This window comes from Schistocerca serialis, chromosome 10 (assembly GCF_023864345.2).
Source record: "Schistocerca serialis cubense isolate TAMUIC-IGC-003099 chromosome 10, iqSchSeri2.2, whole genome shotgun sequence".
Classification (NCBI taxonomy): domain Eukaryota; kingdom Metazoa; phylum Arthropoda; class Insecta; order Orthoptera; family Acrididae; genus Schistocerca; species Schistocerca serialis.
This window is the reverse complement of record NC_064647.1, coordinates 192,022,500-192,048,519: the sequence shown is the minus strand read 5'-3', so window position 1 is coordinate 192,048,519 and position 26,020 is coordinate 192,022,500. Positions and strand designations below refer to the sequence as shown.

The window sequence follows — 26,020 nt, the reverse complement described above, 5'->3', positions numbered from 1 at the left end:
TGGGAGACTTGTGTTGCTAGCCTGAAGTTTGATGGTGTGCCCCAGCAGGCCATCGAGAGCCTGTTGCGGACGCACGTTGGGACAGTGCCGATCCGGCCACTGGTGACGCACCCGGCACTTCACCTGCTGTGGCCACAGCCGGCCAGCACCCTCGAGCTGGATGGCCCACCCTTCGTGCCTTCCAAGGACCTCGGCATCTCTGTCATACAGGGACCTGTATCAGTGCATAGGTGAGCTGCAGACACAGTTCAGAAAGACTTCTCTCTCTCTCTCTCTCTCTCTCTCTCTCTCTCTCTCTCTCTCTCTCTCTCTCGTTCCCCCCATTTTTTAAATGCCGTCTAGCCATAAATTGCTACAGAAGAATGCTGAAGATTAGATGGATAGATCACATAACTAATGAGGAGGTATTGAATAGAATTGGGGAGAAGAGGAGTTTGTGGCACAACTTGACAAGAAGAAGGGACCGGTTGGTAGGACATGTTCTGAGGCATCAAGGGATCACAAATTTAGCATTGGAGGGCAGCATGGAGGGTAAAAATCATAGAGGGAGACCAAGAGATGAATACACTAAGCAGATTCAGAAGGATGTAGGTTGCAGTAAGTACTGGGAGATGAAGAAGCTTGCACAGGATAGAGTAGCATGGAGAGCTGCATCAAACCAGTCTCAGGACCGAAGACAACAACAACAACAACCCATAAATAAGAGACGAAAGGGAAAGGAGGTAAGTTTAGGCATGTAAGCGAGTGACCAGTGTGAGGGAACAGAGTTTATCGACTTCCGGTAAGCATCAACTGTGTGAAAATAACCATGCTCCTTCGTCAGTCCCAGTGTTAAATGTACTGCAGATTGCAATTGCTTTCCACTCGCAATTCTGGATTCGAACTGGTGTGATATTGTAACAGGGGTCACATCTCCTAGTTCTTAAAGGTAGCCAAAAGGGAAGGTTTGAAAGGGGCAAAATGTTTTGGCTGCACACTAGTGGAGATGGTCACAGTGAGGTTTGTCTGTTGCACACATACTGGTGTACAGAGGCTCCCACAACAAGAGCTCACTCCACCCATATTACAGCAGACAGAACTTTTCCTTGTTTCAGAATAAAAATAGTCTTACGTACAAAAATAAATATGACATCAGTGACGTGTTTCACCCTTCTGGGGCATCATCAGATTATGTAAAAGTAGCTGGATATGTAACCCATCTGTCATAAAGTCGTATAAAATGGAATGGATGCAACAGTAAGTGGATATTATTTTCCATTTTATATGGCTGTATGACGCATCGGTTACATAGTCAGCTACTTCTACACAATCTGATGATGCAACAATAGGGTGAAATGTGTCATTGATATTAAATAATTTCACAACCAAGACTGTTTTTGTTGTGAAGCAATTCCTGCAACAGTGGAGTGGAATAATTTTTAATGAATTATTCTTATAAGAGTTGTCACCATGCAAGTTCAGTTACTCAACAGGAAACAAAAATGTTTGTTCTTCCCTTCCTTTGTTCTTATCTTTCTCCTGATGCTGATTTAGAAAATTTATTATGCTCATCATTAGCTGCATTTTAAAAGTTTTACCTCTGTTATTCCTGCTCCAGCAATTTTTGTTTTGGTGATTTTGATGCTGTTTATTTCTCACAATACTGTCCCTATTCCTTTCTCTGAACTGACAACTGAACGTCCTTGAGGATGTCAGAGTTGTATTCTCTATGTGTTTAATCCTTAGTGTTACTTGTACCCAATACTGGAAATCTGTTTTAATGAACTGTTTGGGATCACCTGTAGTACAAATATAAAATAAAATTGAAAAAATGGTATCAGTAAAAAAAAGAGAGAGAAAAAAAGGTGATATCGTGACCTCAGTAATAAAACGGAGAATTGTGAAGCTATACATATCAAAAAATAAATTTGCGAGCAAGCCTCCTATATGTCATCAAAATGTTTCATTCTGGGTCTCCAGCTCCAACTCTCACTGTACAAAACCACTGTTGTTAACGAGGTTCTGATCTTGCAGTACACAGTAACTGTTACTCTTCAGCAGTGACGTAGAAAAATGGGAATGTTTCCACAATCCAATAAAACTAGAAGTGATGAAGCAAAGAAATTGCATTCATAGTAATTGAAACCTTACAACTTTGCCATTTACGAAACATTGATGGCATTTATAATTTTTTTAAAATTATGTCCTTTAGGTGGCGTCCTGTACGTATACAAATCTGCTGTTGAGATTCCTAATTGACCGTTGCAACATCTCAGCTGGGATACTGTGAATTGCATCCGGAATTCTCTGTTTTAACTTGTCCAGGGTTCTTGGTCGAGTTGTGTAGACTTTGCTCTGGAGGTAGCCCCACAAGAAAAAATATCACTAACGGATAAATCTGGTGATCTAGGAGGCCAGGGAATGTTACTGAATCGTGAGATCACACAGTTGCCAAACAATGCTCGCACATGTGCCATTGATTACCGTGCAGTGTGTGATATCGCTCCGTCCTGTTGAAACCAGGGTTCTTGAACGTTTGGAAAGTTGGTCAGTGCAGTTGTAGTGAAAGTTCATAACATCTCCATGTAACAATTGGCAGTGACAGTTATTGTGTTTCCCTGTTCATTTGTGAAAAAATACGGTCCAATAATCCCATCTGATGAAACACCACACCATACTGTCACTTTACTAACTTGTAAATGGCGCTCATGATTGTAATTAGGATTTGTGTTTTCCCAGTAACGGTAGTTCTATGTATTCACATAATCTGTGAGATGAAAATGTGCCTCATCTGACATCCACAACTTGTTTAAAAATTCACCGTCTTTGTCTAGTTTTGGTATCATTAGTTGACAGAATGCTAATCATAACCAGTAATTGTTGCCCTTCAGTTGTTGCACCACCTGTAGTTTGTATCGATCAAATTTTAAATCAAGATGAAGAATTCTGCGAACACTCTCCTGGGACATTGCAACCACTGCTGCTTGCTTACGTATTGAACGCTGTGGATTTGGTAAGACAGACTCTCGTACAACATCAATGTTCGCTGGAGAATGCACACTTCTTGGTCATCTTGTTGGTTTCTTCTTCAGGGCAGATCCAATCTCTTCAAAGTTATTAATCCAACATTTTATCTCATGTTTCAACATAACGGCATCATGACGTTCTAAATTATAAAAACGTCAAAACTCCCTCTGTGCTGCTACCAAACTATCACTGTTTTTATAAAACATTTTATAGCTAATGCATGCTCTTGTCCGTTTCACTGATCCATGATTACTGAAATGGCGGACTGTTTACTCGCTACCTGTCACGAATCCGCAGTGCTGCTACCTGCCCATGGCTGCCACTACTCATTTCAGACATTCCCGTTATTCTGTTTCATCTGTATATTAGCAGAAACATAATTTGAGAAGTAAAGATTGAACATTGTCACAATAATGCAACTGGAACCGTGGCAGATTTTTTAAATGCAGGACCGTTTCGCCTACCTGACAACCTAGTAAGCGTGAAGGATAGCAGACGCATTCACGACCCTCTTATCAATAAGAGTAGGCAGTTGTCAGTACTTCCTTAGATTACAAGATTGAGAATAAAATTTACGGATCAATCATTGTACATTGTCGATGCTTTATTTTTTATGTACATGTTCCTCAGGTGCTGACGTGAGGGAATTTGTTCATAGTAATTATAAATTTAGGAGGAATATCTTCCTTAAGTTTTGATGGATGAAAAATGCACAGTCAAATTCGAAACTGCCCATATTTCCCCCGAAAGTGGCCCTTTGTAGAATGTCTGAAATTGCAACTGCTGATAAAAAGTGAAGGACGAGAACGCATACGCAAGGTATTTATATCATCATAATGAACTCACAGAACAACAACATACAGATGAAGGGAGCATCGTAGAAAGATAGAATGAAGACACAGAAGTGAAAGAGTTGACGGTAGTATTTGTGTGCACACCAAACGGACATTGTACTGCTTGTGGCTCATACCGCCTTTATTTTCTAAGCGTGGTGCTATTTTGTACTACTGTGATGGAGTCAGTTGGTGTATTCAAGGTTCACCTTGCATTTTATATGTTTTTATGATGGGTGGATTACATATCCAGGTACTGTTGTATTTATTTTCAATTTTAAATGGGTTTTATATCTAGCTACTTTTACACAATCTGATGATGCCCCAAAAGAGTGAAATGAGGCATTCAAATTAAATAATTTCGCAACCAAGCCTGTTTTTATTCCAAAATAATTTGAAACTGGTTACTGTAGCTCCCTGCCAGAATATAATGAAGTAATTTTTGTATGTAGATGCACCAAAGCGCAAAGAAACTGGTATAGGCATGCATGTTCAAATACAGAGAGATGTGAATAGGCAGAATATGGCAATGTGGTCAGCAACGCCTATATAAGACAACAATTGTGTGGTGCAGTTGTTAGATCTGTTACTGCTGCTTCAATGGGAGGTTATCAAGATTCAAGTGAGTTTTAACGTGGTGTTACAGTTAGCGCACAAGAGATGGGACAATGACTAAAGAGATTTGTTCAACATGACAGAAGTGCAACCCTTCCACAAATTGCTGCAGATTTCAATGCTGGGCCACCAACAAGTGTCAGTATGATGACTGCACAACAAGCTTTACGCCTTGCCTGGGCCTGTCAAACAGGCATTGGACTGTTGATCTAGACAAGACTTGTTCCAAATTGTATCGAGTGGATGGAAGTGTACGGGTATGGAGACAACGTCATCAATCAGTGTACCATGCATATCAACAGGAGACAGTTCAAGCTAGTTGAGGCTCTGTAATGGTGTGGTTCATGTGCAGTTGGAGTGATATGGGACCCCAGATACGTTCAGATACGACTCTGACAGGTAACAAGTATGTAAACATCGTATCTGGTCACCTGCGTCCTTTCATGCCCATTGTGCATTCCGACGGACATGGGGAATTCCAGCAGGACAATGTGACACCCCACACATCCAGAAATGCCACAGAGTGGCTCCAGGAACACTCTTCTGAGTTTAAACACTTCTGCTGCCCACCAAATTCCCCAGACGTGGACATTATTGAGTATACCCGGGATGCCTTGCAACATGATGTTCAGAAGTGATCTCAACCCCCTCATACTTGTACGGATTTATGGACAGCCCTGCAAGACTCATTGTGTCAGTTTCATTCAGCACTAGTTCGCAGGGGCGTGCTCGCAGGGGCCCTACACAATATTAGGCAGATGTATCAGTTTATTTGGCTATTCAGTGTATTTTACGTGTTTTGAGTCGGAACTTCAGTGCTTCAAGAAATTGTTGGGATCTGCATAACATTTAAAAATATATGTTTTATGTATGTACACATTACTTGTGATTGCAAATAGCATTTGAAGTATTCATTTTCTTTTTTTGACAGAAAATTGTATTATGTTTTAGAAGTCTGCTTAACTTTAAAGATATTTCTATTGATTTAATAGTTTTTGTTTTGTTTAGAGTGGCCTTTTATCAGTTATTTTTAAACATTTCACTGCAAACATCCTATAATAGTATTGTTTTTCCATAAATGATAGGTACACATAACACTAGAATTTTATGCTAAAAAGTTCCACCCCTATTTAGGTGAGGTCTATTACGTTTTAATTTCTTTATATATGATATATGAGAAGGGAGTAAATATATGCACATGGAAATTTGTAATAATTACCTGGAAATACATGGAATTTTTGTTAATCCCCCCCCCCAAGTTTGAGTAACAACAGAAGATAGAAGAGCTGATTCTGTGAAATATTCAGGGGCTGTTCAAATCACGTAACTCTATATTTTAATCAAAAAGAAAATATCCTTTAGTTAAATTCTAACAATTGAAACTCCAGGATGGAGTATCAACAGTAAAAGGAGAAGATAGATTGCTACTTACCGTACAGATGACATGTTAAATTTCAGACAGGCACAGCAGAAAGACACTTACTCATTAGCTTTCAGCCAAAGCCTTTGTCAGAAAAGGAAACTCGGTCACATTCATTCACATAAGCAAGCACATGTCCGTGCCATCACCAGCAGTGTGGACTAGAATGTGTTCCGAAACGAGCTGCCAGGGATGGCGGTCATGTGGACATGAGATGTGCATGCTTATGCAAATGAATGTGAGTTGGTTTCCTTTTCTGACGAAGGCTTTGGCCGAAAGCTAATGTGTATCTTTTTGCTGTGCCTATCTGCAACTTCATGTGTCATCTGTACAGTAAGTAGCAATCTATCTTTTCCTTGTCTTGTTTAGTTAAATCCTTATTTATAGCATTACATTATAGAAAAAAAAATTATAAATTTTGACTGTCATAATTCGAAATATTATAGATCTCAGAATTTTAAACATGCATTACTGATTGTAGTTATGTGATCTTGTAGCTTGGCTAGGATCATAGACTAAAATTTTGCTCAGCTCTAATTTCAGTTATGATTTTATATTAAAATAAGTAATAATAAAAATATTTGTGGCAAAATACTAATTCTGGGTCTTACAGAATATTTTTAATTAAAATAAGCTCTTTTATCTTTGCACCTGTGTTGTTGTGGTTTTCAGTCCTGAGACTGGTTTGATGCAGCTCTCCATGCTAATCTATCCTGTGCCAGCTCCTTCATCTTCCAGTACCTACTGCAACCTGTATCCTTCTGAATCTGCTTAGTGTATTCATCTCTTGGTCTCCGTCTATGATTTTTACCCTCCACGCTGCCCTCCAAAGCTAAATTTGTGATCCCTTGTTGCCTCAAGACATGTCCTACCAACCGATCCCTTCTTCTAGTCAAGTTGTGCCACAAACTTCTCTTCTCCCCAATCCTATTCAATACCTCCTCATTAGTTATGTGATCTACCCACCTAATCTTCAACATTCTTCTGTAGCACCACATTCTGAAAGCTTCTATTCTCTTCTTGTCCAAACTATTTATTGTCCATGTTTCACTTCCATACATGGCAACACTTCATACAAATACTTTCAGAAACGACTTCCTGACACTTAAATCTATACTCAATGTTAACAAATTTCTCTTCCTCAGAAACGCTTTCCTTGCCATTGCCAGTCTACATTTTATATCCTCTCTACTTCGACCATCATCAGTTATTTTGCTCCCCAAATAGCAAAACTCCTTTTGCACCTGTAAACATTCTAATCTGTGCCTTAAAAATTATGGCTGTAAAGATTTTTTATTGTAGTAATTATAGTTTGGGTAATGTCCCCTCTCCTTAAGCTATACCCATATTCCAAGAAGTTAAATGCGAGTGTCTGCTCTACAGGATACTGGACGTGTGGGAGGTGAGCCGGCCGTGCTTCCTGGCAATGGGCTACGACGCACGGATCGGTGACGTGCAGCCGAGCTGTGGGAGCTGGACTGGCCACCGTGTCGAGTGCCTCGTCAACCCGGAGCTTTTCAGCTCTGCGGACAGCTACCAGATACATGTCAGCTCTGAGAAGGTATGCTCACTCTCCCTCTCGTGGGATGAAATAACTGGCAAAGTGACACATAAGTTGTGATAAATATGTTGCCAGTGGAAAGGAGGCTCATAAATGTTTTTCAACGAATTGTAAACACTCAATTCTCATCAGGCGGCTGACAACAAGCCAATAATAAAGTTCCTGTCATTACTCAATACCCCACTAGTTGACGCTGCACAGCTCGGAACTTCAAAAGTCGGTTTTGATAAAGAGCTAGAACACATCCGCACCTTAGCCAGCTCGCGACTGTGCACAGCTCGGGAACTGTGACTGTTGTAGACCAGAGGTCATACGTCGAGCTTGAAACTTTATGCGGCAAAAACCTGACAGAAATCCACAGATCATTCAGTGTGTTTTCTGGCGATTTTACAGTGGATAATAGTACAGTTTCACGGTGGATTACTCATATTTGTGGTGGTTGTATGAGCATAGTGGTACTCAGAGGCCCGGAAGGACAAAAACATCAGTAGATGAACCAAGTGTGAAATTTGTGGCAGATGCTCTTGAAAAAGATCGCAGTGCGACTTGTGAGAAACACTCTGAAGCCACGGGAATTCCTCCACATCAGTATTCTGTATTCTGACAAATGATTTGAAGAAGAAAAAAATCTATGCCAGTTGGGTTCCACACTGTTTGATTGCTGAAGAGAAGCAAAAATGCCTGGAAATCGCATCCTTGCTCAAACAATGCTTTGACGGTGAAGGTCAAGAATTCTCATGTTGAATTGTCGCCATTGATGAAACATGGATTACAGACTTTGAACAAGTGTTGAAATCACAGTCCAACAAGTGGAGAGCTTCAGATTCTCCACCTCCAAAAAAATTTGAACGCACTCAAGCAAATGATGATTTTTGCTTATCACAAATGAATCATCATGACAGAGTCCCAACTGGACCAAGTGTCACAGCAGTGTAACATAACAAAACCTGACTTCAGTTGCTAGAGGATGGGCCACTCATTGTCCGTGACAATGCTACCATGCATATTGGCAACATTGTGGCCCAAACATGGCACAAATATGGATGGGAAGTGTTACCACATCCTCCCTACAGCCCGGAGATGAGTTCACTAGACTTCAACTTGTTCCCAAGGTTGGAAAAAAAATCTATGCATGGACATTGTTATCTTTGTCTGGAAGAGCTGTCATTACCTGAGCCATTTGGCAATGAACAGAAGTGGTGTACTGGATGGAGTAATAGGAGCTTTCAGGACATTGGGATTCAGTCATAGAGAAGCAGATAGACTATATTGAAGTACTGTAAAGAGATATTGAAAGAAATATAAACATACAAGTAAAAAAAATTAACAATACGAGAGAAGGAAAGTTGCTACTCACCATATAGCGAAGATGCTGAGCCACGATAGACACAATAAAAAGATTCACACAAACATAGCTTTCAGCCATTAAGGCTTTTGTCAGCAGTAGACACACACGCACACTCACGCAAGCACAAGTTGCACACACATCTGCAGTCTCAGAGAGCTGAAACTACCCTGCGAGCAGTAGCACCAGTGCATGATGGGAGTGGCGACTGGGTGGGGGTAAGGAGGAGGCTGGGGCGGGGAGGGGGAGGGATAGTATGGTGGGAGTGGCGGACAGTGAAGTGTTGCAGTTTGGACGGAGGGTAAGAGAGAAGGTGCGGAGGGGGAGGGGGTAAGTAGCGGAAAGGAGAGAAATAAAAATAAAAGAAATTAAAAGACTGGGTGTGGCGGTGAAATGACGGCTGTGTAGTGCTGGAATGGGAACAGGGAGGGGGCTGGATGCGTGAGGACAGTGACTAACGAAGGTTGAGGCCAGGAGGGTTACGGAAACGTAGGATGTATTGCAGGGAAAGTTCCCACCTGCACAATTCAGAAAAGCTGGTGTTGGTGGGAAGGATCCATATGGCACAGGCTGTGAAGCAGTCATTGAGATGAGGGGTATCATGTTTGGCAGGGTGTTCAGCTACAGGGTGGTCCACTTGTTTTTTGGCCACAGTTTGTCGTTGGCCAGTCGTGTGGACAGACAGCTTGTTGGTTGTCACGCCTCCATAGAATGCAGCACAGTGGTTGCAGCTTAGCTTGTAGATCACATGACTGGTTTCACAGGTAGCCCTGCCTTTGATGTGATAGGTAATGTTAGTGACCGGACTGGAGTAGGTGGTGGTAGGAGGATGTATGGGACAGGTCTTGCATCTAGGTCTATTACAGGTGTATGAGCCATGAGGTAAGGGATTGGGAGCAGGAGTTGTGTAAGGATGGATGAGTATATTGTGTAGGTTCGGTGGACGGCGGAATACCACGGTAGGAGGGGTGGGAAGGATAGTGGGTAGGACATTTCTCATTTCAGGGCACAATGAGAGGTAATCGAAACCTTGGCGGAGAATGTAATTCAGTTGCTCCAGTCCCGGATGGTACTGAGTTATGAGGGGAAAGTAAAAAAAATTAATGTGCATTATTTATGAAGGTCCCTGACATTTATCTTTAGTTTCGTAAATTTCATATTGTACAATTCAAAATAAATACAAGTACCAGAAGTAGAGATCGATGGGGTCACACTGGCTGAGGCTTCCTCTGTGAAGTTCCTGGGTACACAGATAGATACTGTGGTGGACCCACCTTGTGAAATAATTAACAAAAAATGTCAATTCTGCCAGCATTAGTCTCGGAAAACTCTCTCAGTGTGCTCATCTGCAGACAAGACTGTCACTCAGTTCTGGCCTTTGGTTTAATCTTGTTTGATATTGCAGCTAATGTGAAAAAAAGTGTTTTCTACAAAAGTATGCCAAATGAATATTGTTTAAAGTAAATAACCCAACATCTTGCAGAAGACTCTCCCGGGAGCCAGTTATTCTCATGCATCCATGCCACTCACTACGTATGCTTCCCAATGATATTTGTGGCTTATAACAACAGTGAATCTAGGGCGAGCTTGGCTATTCACAACCGCAATGATAGAAGTAGAAGTAATTTCCATCTCTCTCTCTCTCTCTCTCTCTCTCTCTCTCTCTCTCTCTCTCTCTCTCTCTCTCTAGGATTCATTTGTAATGGAGTTATATAGTCAAGTGCAGGTTGCCAGTGAGCTTCAGGCAGCAAATCCCCAATATTTAAAAACAATGTAGATTAATACCTCCTTATTCACTCCTTCTAAATAATTGGAACTTAAGAATGTAAATTCCACCTAACTGTACGATTTTAGGGTCTCTTGTGTAGAACGCAATAACTGACATTTTGGGCAAAAATAAATTACGCAACATATGATGTAGCATATTGCATTCGGAGTTAAATGCGTGTGCTAGTTTTCAGAAATCTCTACAGGTAGCAGAAGAAAAAAGCTTGTTTCCTGGTAAATAGAAACTGTTGCAAGTATGACATGGAATTTCCAACAAAGTGGCAACCAGGAGGAAGTTTGAGTTTGGAGGGAAGATGAATGTAAAACTTCAATGTTAGAACAGCTGTTAAACCATGAGTATGAGTTTGATGACTGATAAAGGCCCAGATTATCAAGACACAGAAAATGAAAGCTACAACAGTGGTGTTAACAAAGGTAGTGAGGTAAGATGTGTCACTAACCTCAAATTTGCTTTCGCATCCAGACAACATATGTGCTGTAGTTAACATGTCATAGATACTAAGGATCAGTGCAGAGAACTAAAATTGAAAGTTATGTGCTTTAATATTCCTGATGCATATGTTTGTATGTGTCTTAAGTTTCAAGTATATTTTTGAATAAGCATTGTTAAAAAAAGTTGTAATGATAATTTTAATTCTAAATGTGCTTTAATGCAGGTTTTTTGAAGCACAACTTTTTCTTGTTTATTAAATAATTACATTAGGCCTACAGGATTTTGCTGTTCCTGAGAAAGGAGTACAGAGTCAGGGTAGAAAAGGGAAGAGGAGTATGGAACAGCAGCAGAAACATTAGGATGCTCGCAACAGAGGTTTAGCTTACATTTAGAAATGAGAGTAAGATATGTGAACTCAGTCCTAACTGTAATTGCAGGAAAAGGTGTTTTCAGTTATTCAATGAGGAAGAGAGAATGTATAGTTTTCAGAAGTTTTGAAGTATGGGAAACTATGAATTGCAGAATGCCTACGTTCATGGTTGCATACAAGTAACCAAAATGAAGAGACAAACAGAAACAAGAGTATCCATCAAGACGGAGTACAACCATGATGTACTGCTCATGTCATCTAGCGGAACATGCATTGTAATTTGTAAGACTACCGCCTTGAACATTTGTGAACTCCAAAAAAGTAGAAGTCATATGGAATACTTAGCACCCCAAAAATAAAAGAAGGCTGTAAAACTCCCTCTGTGAATGAGAAGGGGAAAACATCGGCATCATCCAAGATAGAATTAAAGTGCAGATGTTGAACGTGCCAGTAGTTTTATAGATAGGGTGCCAACATATACCAGTCATTACAAGAGAGTTGACAGTCCAAACAGGAGATTCAGTAGAATGGAGTACACAATAGAAAGTTGTTATGATAAAAATGAAGAAGAATGTACACAAGTACAGAAATCCTTTTTCCAGCGATAAATATCGACAGATTTTTGTAGGAGAGCACAACATATCATTGACGAATTGTTAATCACACATTTGCAGCGTGTGTGGTTGCCTTAATATAAAAATAGGAAAGGCAAAAAAGGAGAAAGATAAAAATTTTAATAAATTCTTATATGATCACCTTGAGTTACACCAGCACAAAGTGAAAGCAGGACATGACATTATTGTGCTTGCTACAGAAGAGTCCGAAAAAGGTGAAAGTTTTTATGTCATTGTGTTTGTTTTGCAACAAGCCCTACCTACTCACAAACATCAACCAGTCCTGCTTCCTATAAAAAGATACTTTTTTGTTACAGTATTAGAATCCAGTTTTGTTCAGAAAAACAAGGATATTTCAATGTGTGAGATGAAGGAGCTGCTGGCAGAGGAGCAGATGAAATTTGCAGGTGTAGGTCTTTATGCTTTTCCAGCAGGTGTTATTATCTTGGAAAATTGGGTGTACTGACAATAATCTGCATTTTACTTGCACAGTTTTTTGATTGCATAACTTGCAATCTTCATCAGGTGCTTCCAGAGCCTGAATCCAACATGGAATGAGTCCACAATTTATGCCTAAATGGGGCTAGGCGCTCCATCCAAGGTACTCATCCATCAGCAGCAAGGACCATAGTATTTTCTAGCTGTAGCTTTTGAGACTACTGTGTGCATTAAGACTGTGGCAACAGACAGGTGTAGAGATAGCAATTCCGTGGATGTGACACCTAAATTCTCTGTCGCTCCATTATGGCAAGGGGGCATTGGGTGGTACATACTTCTCGGTTCAATAAGCTTTTCCAACATCCGTATACTTCAGGTTATTTTATTTTATTTCGAACACAACCAGTTTTGGCAATTCGTTTTGCCATCTTCAGGCCCCATACGCTTTCTTTTATTTGATTCGAAAAAAGCGTATGGGGCCTGAAGATGGCAACATGAATTGCCGAAACTGGTTGTGTTCAAAATAAAATAACCTAAAGTATATGGCTATTGGTAAAATTAATTGAATTGAGAATGACATCTAAATGGTGGGATCCTTCACATATTCCGTCCCTTACTAATGCTTGGCTTGCCTGGCTTTTAAACATGTTGATTGCTTTGTAATTTACATTATGTTTAATCCTCTCAAATACAGGAATAATATCCACTTCTTGGCATCTCAGCAGGAAACTGCACAGGTACATGATTTGCTGTATTAAGTATCACTGTCTGTGCGCCCTGTTTGGGTTGTGCTGTTCTACAGAAACAGGTATTCTTCCACAGATATTCAGAAGGCACTGTGTCCTGCTTCCCTGCCAGAGGGGTCAATAGAAGTACAAGAATAAGCAAAGAAGGTTGCTTTTCCCATTTGCCGGACTGATGTCTGCCAAAATCAGCAGAATTTTTCTTCAGAATTTTCTGCCCACCAATCAAGATTAAGGCTCTGTTATGGAGTGTAAAGGATGATCTGGGCCTACAGAAACTGGGTATTTTAGCACATACCATGTCAGAGTGGTATGTCATATCGATCAAAGCACCACGGCCATTGCCATCAGGTACGAGGAGCACCAACATCACAGCAGACTCGAATGAGCTTCCAAGTCAGCTACGGTGGAACATTGTTCAGAACTAAATCATTCAATGAATTACAATGATGCCAAGATTCTGACACAGGTACCAAGATACTGGAATAGTGTTATTAAAGAAGCCATCAAAATAAAAGCCACACGGAATCTTATCAACTGCGACTCAGGATATCAGCTTAGTTCTGCCTGAAATCTGGCTTTTGATCTCCTAGAGACGCAATGGAGGCAACATCCAAACTCTAGGGGAAGCAACGTTAAAAGTGCTTACAGAGCAAATAACACAGCACAACCAACACGAGGTGCACATATGGTGGTACTTCAGATAGCAAATGACCTACCTGAGGACAGTCACTTCAAGAGCAAACAGCTATTTGAACACTAACGGGCATAAAATAATCAGGCAGCACCCCTAGCGGGTGTGGGTCTCGGATGAAGCACCTGATGCAGCCGGCTATGGTAATACAATGGCATAGTCCACAGGAAAGTTTAAATGATGGTAATCAGGAGATTGAATGCTCAGTACAACTTGGATGTGGAACAGAACATCAGGTGACAAAATTGCTAACTGATGACTGCCAGAAAGTATGTGCACAGTAGTCTGAACAGCTTTTGCTGGAGAACGCTACGGTTGCTGCTACTGACGGCACGAACCTTCAACGGAGTGCCTGTCACAGCACAGACCTTTGACAGAGCACATAGCCCCACATAAACATAAATACTGCACCTGTTCTGCACTGGATTCAGCCTCAGGCAGCACAAGTACGATGGGGATTCCCAGTAGAAAACCCAATTTTCCAAGATTGTAACAACTTGCCAGGAAAGCATGAACAACAACATAGAAGACTCTAAGGGGAAGAAATGTATCTGAATATCAGAAGGCTGTATAATCTGTTACAAAGGAAAGGGAGGGTGCTGACTTCTTTAGTTTCCTGCTGAGATGCCAGGAAGAGGACATTATTCCTGTGTTCACAGGGAGTAGGCATCACATAAATGCCAGAGCAGCCAACAGGATTGAACACAGGGTGAGCTGAGCATTACAGAGGGAGAGAATATATGACAGGTGCCACTGTTTAGATGTCACGTCCAGGGAATTACTGTCCTTACACCTTCCTTCCTATTGCCACCACCTTAACCAGCCGAGGCTGGGACTGAGTGGGTGGCACTTGGTGATCTCTAGCAGATTGGATGGAGAAGAAACTGGCAGCCTGTCACCTAGCTGAGTTTGATCGTCTCGACAACAGGGCAAAGCAGAAAAGAGAATATTTGTACAATTGTCACCTTTAGTGAAAAGCCACTCAACGAGACCACATTTGAAGATACTTAGTGAGGGCCCCAACTTTGCGGTGATCCCTGGAAATGACCCTGTTGTAGCTTCATCAGTGCGATCAAGCAGGTGGCTTTCAAACCATCTCCAAGTAAAGCCGAAGAAGTCCGACAGGAGACACGTAGGGCGCTCACTGAGACCAAGCTGCCTAGATCTGACAAAGCAGGTGATAAGAAGCTGGCTCTCTGACAGCTCCGAGAAGGGGATGGCATTGTGGTGTTACCTGTAGTTAAGGGGAACCGTACCATCATTCTACAGAACTAAGACTAAGACAACAAAGTTCAACAACTTCTGAATGACCCATCATACAGACTAAAGGAAAGCAACTCCATCAACAAGGTGGACAGAAAGATCAGGGCTTTGTGGACAGCCCAAGGTGCACAACGAAGAAGTTCAACTGTATCCGATAGTTAGCAATGAAGAAGATGCTCTCGTCATATGTGGGCAAATGTTCACAACACATTCACAACTTGGAAGGTTTCCTGCACCATCTGAAGCAACTACACACCACCGATTCTGATATTATGGTGAGCTTCAACATGGTTTCGTTGTTTACTTTGGTACCACTGAGTGATTCTGACATTATGTTGAGCTTCAACACGGTTTCCTTGTTTACTTTGGTACCACTGAGTGAATCGCTACTGGCAGGGCTCTCCTGGACTTGTTCGGGCCCTTTCTAATTCAATGTACTTCCTGTATGGGGGTCAATTATACAAGCAAACAGAAGAGTTGGCAGTGGACAGCCAGCTCTTACCAGTGGTGGCAAACCTCTTTATGGAGAGATTTGAAGATGAAGCACTTACATTGGCCCCAGATTGACTGAAATGTGGATGACACCTCGTTATTTAGCCCCACAGCAGGAAAAGCACATTGTTTTCATTTAACATCTAAACTCACACCACCCTAACATAAAATTCACAGTGGAAATGGAGAAGGAGGGACAACTGCTCGTAGATGTTTTTGTCCAGAGGAAGGCAGATGGCTCTTATAGCCATATTATTTACCGAAAACCGAATCCCACAGATCTGTACCTGCAAGCCAGTAGCTGCCAGCATGTGGTGCAAAAGAACAGAGTACTTGAAAATCTGGCTCATTGGGTACGAACTCTTATCAGATCCAGACACATTGATGACGGATGTAAAACATCTGCAGTCTGTTTTCTACAGAAACAGATATTTTTCCAGAGATATTCAGAAGGCACGACACCTGCTTCTCCACCAGAGCGGTGAGTAGAAATAAAAGAAAAAGCAAAGAAGGTTGGTTTCTTCCCATATGCCAGACTATTATCTGCCAAAACCAGTAGAATTATCAAATATAAGATTGAGTTTTTCTGCCCACCGGGTTGTATATCAGTCAGACCACCAGGACTATTGACATCAGGTGTAAGGACACAAGCAGCACACCAGACTCAAACAGGCTTCCAAGTCGGCTATCACGGAACATTGTTTGGAACTAAATCGTTCAATGAATTATAATGGTATCAAGATTCTGGTACAGAGACCCAGATACTGGGACAGCATTATTAACGAATCAGTTGAAATAAAGGCAATACAGAATCTTATCAATTGTGATGTGGGTTATCAGTTTAGTTCTGCATTGAATCTGGCACTCAAACTCCTAAAGATGCAATGAAGGCAACAGCCAAACCCCTTGAGAAATAACTTTGGAAATGCTCATAGAGCAAATAACCCAACACAACCAACACAGGGTGCACAGATGGTGGTACTTAGACAGCAAATAAATATAGTCCACAGGAAAACTTAACCCCAGTCAGAAGATTTGAATGTCCAGTACAACTTGGAGGTGGAACAGAACATCAGATGGCAAAATTATTAATTGACAACAATCAAGGAGTACCAGCACAGCTGTCAGAACAGCTACTGCTAGAAAACACTATGGGTTCTGCTACTAAGTGACACATACCACGGAGGGAGCACATGGCTCGCATCTGTGGATGCCAGTGAGTAAGTGTGTAGCCCCACATAGTCATAGATACTGGATGTTTTACACACTGGATTCAACCTCAGGGAGCACCTAATGAAGGCTGCGAGTTACACAATCAAAAAATTGTGCAAGCACAATGCGGTTTGCTGGTAGAAAACCTGATTTTCTGAGACGATAAATTTGCAGTTGTTTACTGAAGCTGTTAGAGTTGCATGACATTCCTGGAGAGAAGTTGATAACAATATCTGACAACTGTAGACACCAAACTGAGGACTGGGCCATTGTTGCAGCATGGTTGAAACTCGGAAGCGATTGTACGTTCAAAACTCTCTCTCTCTCTCTCTCTCATACACACACCTCTCCAAGTTTAGCATACGACATTGCCTTCTGATTGAAATATTGATGTCATTAAGAAATATGTACAGAATTATTGTTAGTACATAGTCTTGCCTAAGGAATGGGAAAAGGTCTTGAAAAATGTCAGAAGAAGAAACCTATGATTGTGTAACGTGTGCCTGCACATGATTTTATCAACATTTCAGACTTGCAGGACAACTTCAATTGGTATCATAACACATGTTCTGATGAAAAGTTGGGAAGTGGAAATGTTGTGAAGATAGTTTTCATGTCAGGAACCTGAAAAAATGATTGTAATAATTCATACCATGGTGAAATGGATCCTGTATCATTGAGGCGAAGAGGCCATCTATATTTCGTTGAAGGTGTTATAAAGTCAAGTTGAACATACACATTTCAAAAACAACACAACACATGTAAGTCACAGAGCAAGTAGACATGTGCACACAGTAACAATCAAATCAGCACTGAGTCCAAGTCTAGCGGCCGCTGGCTGGTGGCCGCTTAGGTGGCGCGGCTGCTGCATGGCTGGCAGACAGCGCCGCATGTATAGGACGCGCGTAACTGTGCAGCGGCACTTTGAAAGATCGGCGAGTCACAACCCTTTTCCCCGCCTTTGAATTGTTTACGCTGGTCTTGATGGAGGTGGCCTGTAGATGGCTATCGTCCATAGGTGTTGTTTGACTGGCCGTAAAGTCTTGAGGAGGCGGCTTCCCGTACGGACGGAAGTGTCCCTGATGATAACGGGTCAAGATGACAGGAGACGTAGGGGTCGAATCTGCTGGGGCCCCATGCACCAATCTGCTCACTGCGGCAAGTCCAGTTGTTATAACAGGAGACATGGGCGATGTGTCGGCGTCCGTAGGAGGAGGAGGCGAGTAGAGTTGCTCCCACAGATGATGGTCATCCGGTTCCTGCATGGGCACGTCTCCTGGTGGCGTCCGTTCTTGTGCTGGCACCGAGATGATTGTGAGAGGGCTGCATTGTGAGTAATGAGAGATGCCAAGATCCCGAGCATCAGGTAGAGCCGAAGGTGGTGTAGCGGCATTCGGAACAGGCGTTGCCGGCACACGAGGCCGAAGCTGGTCCGAATGACACACTGCAACACCCATGTCCATCTGGATTTCATACAGGCGTCGGCCACGGTGTCATAAGATGCGGCCAGGACTCCATTTTCGCTGCCTGCTGTATTCCCGTACCCATACAAGGTCGCCGGCGGTGAACCGGCCAAGCGAAGGCACCCACGGTCGTGAGGTAGAAGGCCGCAGAAGATGAAGTAGTGTGCGGGGCTGTTGGCCATGTAAGAGCTCAGCCGGGCTGTGGTCGCCCATGGGGGTGAAATGGTAAGAAGCCAGAAATTGGAGAAGCGCATCATCACCAGCAGAAGAGGTCAGGAGTTTCCTCATCTGAGACTTAAATGTGCGGACCAGTTGTTCAGCCTCACCGTTTGACTGTGGATGGAACGGCGGGGCCGTGACGTGCATGACGCCGTGACGGGCACAAAAATCCGCAAATTCGGAAGAGGCAAATTGCGGACCATTATCAGTAACAAGAGTAGATGGAAGGCCTTCCAAAGAGAAAATGCGAGCTAGAGCATTTGTGGTTGCCACGGTGGTAGGCGATGTGCAACGGACAATGAAAGGATAGTTAGAGTAGGCATCAGTTATGTGTAGCCAATAAGCACCTAATAAAGGTCCCGCAAAGTCAGCATGAATACGCTCCCAGGGCTTCTAAGGCGAAGGCCACGGTGACAAAGATGACTTTGGGGCGGCGGCCAGTGACGCACAAGGGCCGCAGGCAGCGACCATGTGTTCGATTTCAGAGTCGATGCCGGGCCAGTACACATCATGGTGCGCCAGAGATTTTGTGCGAGAGACACCCCAGTGCCCTTGGTGGAGGAGGCGCAAGACCGAAGCACGCAAAGATGCAGGTACCACCACACGCGGCGAAGCATTTTCGGTGGAAAGGAGGATAACACCATCCCTAGCCATGAGGCGGTAATGCAAAGCGTAATAGTTCTGCAACGGATCAGAAGTCTTCCAACCCTTCTGAATACAGCATAAAATCCGGGAGAGGGTAGGGTCAGAACACGTAGTAGCCGGTGATGGGGAACCCATCCACAACCCGCTGCTCGGCAACATCCAGGTGGAAACACAAAACTTCGTCCCTATCGAATGCCAGCTCAGGACCCATGGGAAGGCGAGACAGTGCGTCAACATTCACATGTTGAGCCATCGGCCGGAAATGAATCTCATAATTGAAACGAGACAAGTAAAGAGCCCAACGCAGGAGGCGATGTGCAGCCTTGTCGGGAAACGACGTTGATGGATGAAACAAAGAAACAAGTGGTTTGTGATCCGTAACAAGATGAAATTTGGATCCATAGAGAAAAACAGTAAACTTATGAAGAGCATAAATAATGGCCAAAGCTTATTTTTCAACTTGAGAATACTTTTGTTGGGCATCCTTGAGCATTTTGGAGGCATAAGTAATGGGTCATTCAGAGCCGTCAGAAAAACAGTGCGCAAGGACTGCACCGGAACCCATATTGAGAGGGGTCCGTGGCAAGATCAAGGTGTTGGCCAGGTCGATAAGTAGCCAGGCACAGGGCCTGTTTCAGCATAGTCTTCAATTTCTGGAAAGCCGCATCTCATGACGCGGACCAGTGAAAAGGCACGTTTTTATGCAACAGGTGATGCAACGACTGAGCCACTGAAGCCACGGTAAAAACCTGTGATAGTATGCTATTTTCCCCAAGAAGGCCTGCAGCTCCTTAACAGATGTAGGATGAGGAAGGGCATCGATCGCAGCGACAGTTTGCTGAAGCGGACGAATACCATCCCGAGAGATTTGAAACCCCAAGTACGTGATAGATACCTGAAAAAAATTTGATTTCTGAAGGATGCACTTAAGACTGGCAGTCTGTAAGACATGACAAAGTTGGCGGAGATTCTGAAGATGTTCTTCAGTGGTGGAGCCAGTGACAACAATGTCGTCCATGTAATTTATACACCCAGGGACAGGGAGCAATAATTGTTCCAAGAAACGCTGAAAGGGAGCAGGGGTGCTGGCAACCCCAAATGTCAATCGTTGGTATTGATAGAGGCCGAAAGGCGTGTTAAGTACCAGGAACAGCCAGGAAGCAGCGTCGAGAGGAAGTTGATGATAAGCTTCTGACAGGTCAAGTTTAGAAAAATACTGGCCTCCAGCTAGTTTAGTGAACAATTCTTCAGGTCTGGGCATAGGGTAAGTGTCGATGAGGCGTTGAGCATTTACAGTGGCTTTGAAATCGCCACAGAGACGAATATCACCTTTAGGCTTAGCAACGACAATGACAGGAGAGGACCACTAACTTGAAGAGACAGGAAGCAAGACCCCAGCAGTAAGACGATCCAGCTCTCGTTTGACCCGATGACGAAGGGCCACAGGAATGGGCCGAGCCCGAGAAAACTTAGGCCGAGCAGTGGGTTTGAGTGTGATATGAGCTTCAAAGTCATTTGCACGGCCTAACCCAGGAGAAAAAAGGGACGAAAATCTCGTCGACAAGGAATCCAATTGAGCATAAGGAATGGCATCAGAGACAATATTGACAAAGTCATCTATGGAGAGCCAAAAAACGCGAAAGGCATCGAAACCAAAAAGATTCTTTGCGTTACTATGGTCGACCAGAAATATGGGAACAGTGCGAACGACGGATTTGTAAGATACCTCAGCATCAAATTGTCCCAAGAGAGAAATATTCTGTTTATTGTCGTCTGTAATTGCCTAGTGACAGGTGATAGGGTTGGAGAACCCAATTGAAGATACGTCTGAGAATTGATGATAGTGGCAGCAGAACCAGTATCCATCTGCATGCGAACATCTCGAGGCTGCGCTTGGGAACGTACTGCAGCCACGCCGGCCGGCGGGGACACTCCGCACGCGTCGTCAACAGCGCACAGAGGTTTTATTTCCCCGCCGTCACCCCACACCTCTATTTGCGCTCCAGCGGCGCGAGAAATTTCAAATGACTGCACGATGGATAGGACTTCATCTAGAGTCGGATTTGCCAACTGAAGGGCACGTTGCCTAACTTCTTTGTCAGGCGCCAACTGGATAATAGCATCCCGTACCATGGAATCGGCGTAGGATTCTTTGTGAACTTCAGTAACAAGTTGACACTTTCTACTGAGGCCATGAAGTTCAGCAGCCCAAGCGCGATAAGATTGATGCGGTTGTTTTTGACAGCGATAAAAGGCAACACGAGAGGCTACCACATGCGTATGCTTTTGAAAATATACGGACAGAAGTGAGCACATGTCAACAAAGGACAAAGATGCAGGATCTTTGAAAGGAGCCAATTGCGACGACAACCAATACATTTGAGGTGAAATCCATGAAAGGAACAGAGACTTACATGTTTGTTAGTCCGTGACATGGAATGCCAAGAAGTGCTGTCGAAGACGTTTTTCATAATCAGACCAGTCTTCCGCCGTCTCGTCGTAAGGAGGAAAAGGAGGTATAGACAACGACGAGAAACGCCCCGCATTTGATACCACATCGAAATCGCGAATCGCCGATGTGAGAAGCGTTTGCTGTTCAATGAGACCTTGCAATAGTTGCTCTAAAGTAGCCATGGAAACCTGTGAGTCAACGATGAAAAGGAAAAATCCCATCCTCGTCGCCAATTGTTATAACGTCAAGTTGAACTCGTATATTTCAAAAACGACACAACACGTGTAAGTCACAGAGCAAGTAGACAAGGTAAGACGTGTACACAGTAACAGTCAAATCAGCACTGAGTCCAAGTCTAGCGGCCGCTGGCTGTCTGGCCGCTTAGGTGGCGCGGCTGCTGCATGGCTGGCAGACAGCGCCGCATGTATAGGACGTGCATAACTGTGCGGTGGCACTTTGAAAGATCGGCGAGTCACAACAGAAGGCTTCAAATGCTCTCTTCCAATTCTGTGCAGAGGTCAACAGCCCGTTGAGGCAAGCAAATTGAAGTATGTTCTTTCTTGTTTCCAGTGCATATCGGAAGTTCATCATGCTTATGATGAGGGATTAAAAGCAGCCGTTAAATCCAAAGCAAATGACGAGAGTAGTCAAAGTGAAATTTAAATACCAGTATTAGTGTTTTCAGGTCTTAAATGTAGTAAATTTTATGTCATTGTATTGTCTTGTTAATATGTTGCCTTAAATTATTAGCCACCAATTTTTCAATGTCAAGTTTTTCTCTGGAAAGTGGACATTTTTAATACCACGAATAATCTGTTATGTATGTCTTACAACCGTGAACGACATAGTATCTACCATATAATTTGTGTCAGTGTCTCATGCATTGTTCCTTTCTTCTAATTAAAAAAATTATTTCTGTTTTGTAGCTTTACAAATGGATTCTTTAATGTGCAAATATTTAATTGAAAATATAATGAAACAGTGGAATAGTGTAAATGTACAATTACATTTTGTTGTAAAACTTCACGTCTAACAACTCCAAAACACTAAAATATCACTTGCCACATTTTACACATGAGCCCCTCATTTGGGGAATTGAAAGATTGTGTCAGCAAAAGAATTAGACCTGTTGTTTGTTTATTTTCTGTTGCAGCGCCACCAATAATTTGGGATTTGTCCTTCGAACTGGATGTAATCGATGAAATGAAAAAAAGGGTTTTGCATAAAAGGCAGACCTTATCTTTGAACTTTTGCCAAGTTCTGAAATGATTAATAAAATAACATCTTTACATCTTGAGCTGTTCAAAACTGTTCAGTTTCAAACATTGTGTATCCTCAGTGTAAGTGCCTACTGTACACTGACTTGTCCTTTACTGGAATGTGGAACATGGTGCGACATTTTAACAGCAAGCTGCCTCAACAGAGGCTCGACCCAAAGAAGAGTACTGATGTCATGCCCCACACTGTCAGCCTCCGAGGTCACTCGATCTGCACAGCTACTGTAGTGAATATGGTAACATCGAATGTGCCCCCAAAAGCATGTAATGTGTTAGACTGTCATCCTGTGTAAGGAATGAGGAACACTCATGGAAAGAAAGAAATCTTAAATTCTGAACCAGGATGTATACGCCTCGAGAAATTCGGGAATTTTTTCATCCTGGAAAAAACCAGGAATTTTTTGGAATTCCACAAATTTTCCATTGTTTTAGATTTCAGGTAATTATGACTGGTAAGAATTAATATTCTAATAAAGAATTTTACTTTAGCCCACTATTGCAGATTAATACTGCAGCAGTAAAATGTACACGAGAATAACACCAGAATGAAACTTTAATTGCAAAGAAAATGCACCATTTACAACAATAAAACACAAGTGGCTGCTGACACCAAAATGTGTCAAAGGCTTTATGACAGATTGTGCAATACTTCGTAACAACAAACTGCAATCGATGAGTGTGACATTACAACTGTCTACATGTCTAACAGGACGTGGGAAAATATTGCAAATTGAGATTTGAGAAGTGTTATTTTCAAAGTAAATTTCGTTTTTTTGCAAGATGAATTATGTTAATTCTGAGAATGTGTGATAAATTTCTTGAATCATGGACCGCTGTACTCTCATTCAAAACTTATCACTGAGGACCCACAGGACCTGCTACATAGAAAAGTTTTGGACTCAGAAGTCCAGCCATTTACGACATTCATTAAAATTTTTCTGCCATTGTAAAAAAAAGCCTCAAGGTTACTTTTTCATGTTTATATTAGTTGTTTCATAGATTACAAATTATGCAATAACTTTGCAAAAAGTGTAATCATCCTTTAAAAAGAATTTCAAAATGAGTTATCAAGCTGTTTCACTTGTAACTGGCTTTTCTATGGGAAAATTGAATCGCTCGATGAAACATCAGCCAGATAATCCACAAAATATTTGGTCGAAAGCACTGAATTTTTAATCGTGCTTGTCAGTAATATTCAGCTGCTGCAATTTAAGCTGTATACTTAGGATCTTGCTTAATCACACCCTTGGAAAGCAATCTTGAGTTCGGTGTTTCATAAACTACAGTGCTGTATTTTATGGAATTCATGTGTATACCTCTGCAATGCAAAAATATGCTGTATAAATGTCGCCACACAACAAAGATCTTTCCAAAACAATTATTTTATTGCTGGCTTTTGTGTCCTAAAGTACCAAGAAATTCTATACCAGCCCGTCACCACTAAAAGGACTGATAAGTTTTATAGCTCCAACGGAAAAGTATATTGTCACATAACAAGGTAAAAATGCACTTTCATCAGGAATATAGTGTTCTTGCATGTGGGGGGAAAGTGTATTTTCATCTGAGAGAAAGTGTATTTTTAACCGGGAACTTTTTTCCCCCTTGTGTGCACATACACCCTGTAAACATAACTGTAAGAAGTGTCCGGAGGTTGTTCATATATGAAGTGTAGGATATACCCTTGTAAAATTGAATGGTTCTTTTGTAGTGAAAAACTTTACAGTTAAAGTTCACCCCAGGTTTGTGTCTCCGTATGTGTGGAAGGTACAGTATTGTGAATGTCTGCTCTGTGCACAGGTGCAGGTGTGGGCAGGCGGGCTGGCGGGCCTGCACTACGCTCTGGGCACGTTCGTGCAGCTGCTGCGGCTCGCGGGTCCCGAGGGGCAGCTGCCGCCAGTGTTGGTGCGTGACCGCCCCGCCGTGGCACACCGCGGCGTGCTGCTGGACGTCTCGCCGCAGGGTCGTGTGCCCGCACTCGTGAGTCTCACCTCTGCTTCTGCTCTCGGGAATGTCTGTAGTCTCCTTCATTCGCTTTACAGGGTGACCTGATTTCAAAACTCCATGGTGATTGATAAACACATACTACAAACATGGGTTTCATCTACATCTACATTGATACTCCGCAAGCCACTCAACGGTGTGTGGCGGAGGGCACTTTACGTGCCACTGTCATTACCTCCCTTTCCTGTTCCAGTCGCGTATGGTTCGCGGGAAGAACGACTGTCTGAAAGCCTCCGTGCGCGCTCTAATCTCTCTAATTTTACATTCGTGATCTCCTCGGGAGGTATAAGTAGGGGGAAGCAATATATTCGATACCTCATCCAGAAACGCACCCTCTCGAAACCTGGCGAGCAAGCTACACTGCGATGCAGAGCGCCTCTCTTGCAGAGTCTGCCACTTGAGTTTATTAAACATCTCCGTAACGCTATCACAGTTACCAAATAACCCGGTGACGAAACGCGCCGCTCTTCTTTGGATCTTCTCTATCTCCTCCGTCAACCCGACCTGGTACGGATCCCACACTGATGAGCAATACTCAAGTATAGGTCGAACGAGTGTTTTGTAAGCCACCTCCTTTGTTGATCGACTACATTTTCTAAGCACTCTCCCAATGAATCTCAACCTGGTACCCGCCTTACCAACAATTAATTTTATATGATCATTCCACTTCAAATCGTTCCGTACGCATACTCCCAGATATTTTACAGAAGTAACTGCTACCAGTGTTTGTTCCACTATCATATAATCATACAATAAAGGATCCTTCTTTCTATGTATTCGCAATACATTACATTTGTCTATGTTAAGGGTCAGTTGCCACTCCCTGCACCAAGTGCCTATCCGATGCAGATCTTCCTGTATTTCGCTACAATTTTCTAATGCAGCAACTTCTCTGTATACTACAGCATCATCCGCGAAAAGCCGCATGGAACTTCCGACACTATCTACTAAGTCATTTATATATATTGTGAAAAGCAATGGTCCCATAACACTCCCCTGTGGCACGCCAGAGGTTACTTTAACGTCTGTAGACGTCTCTCCATTGATAACAACATGCTGTGTTCTGTTTGCTAAAAACTCTTCAATCCAGCCACACAGCTGGTCTGATATTCCGTAGGCTCTTACTTTGTTTATCA

The 26,020-nt window shown here is 42.6% G+C and overlaps 1 protein-coding gene across 2 annotated transcripts in view; it reads left to right on the top strand.

The window, feature by feature from the left end:
* LOC126424546 (uncharacterized) overlaps positions 1-26,020 on the top strand; it is a 176,078-nt gene that overhangs the window by 44,988 nt on the left and 105,070 nt on the right. Inside the window, exons 8-10 of one of the 2 annotated variants that reach the window (XM_050087290.1) lie at positions 49-230; positions 7,258-7,435; positions 24,681-24,860. In XM_050087290.1, the coding sequence (XP_049943247.1) occupies positions 49-230; positions 7,258-7,435; positions 24,681-24,860 (540 nt within the window). Of the gene's footprint in view, positions 1-45; positions 231-7,257; positions 7,436-24,680; positions 24,861-26,020 lie in introns of both variants that reach the window. The other variant, XM_050087289.1, reaches the window with a different exon arrangement.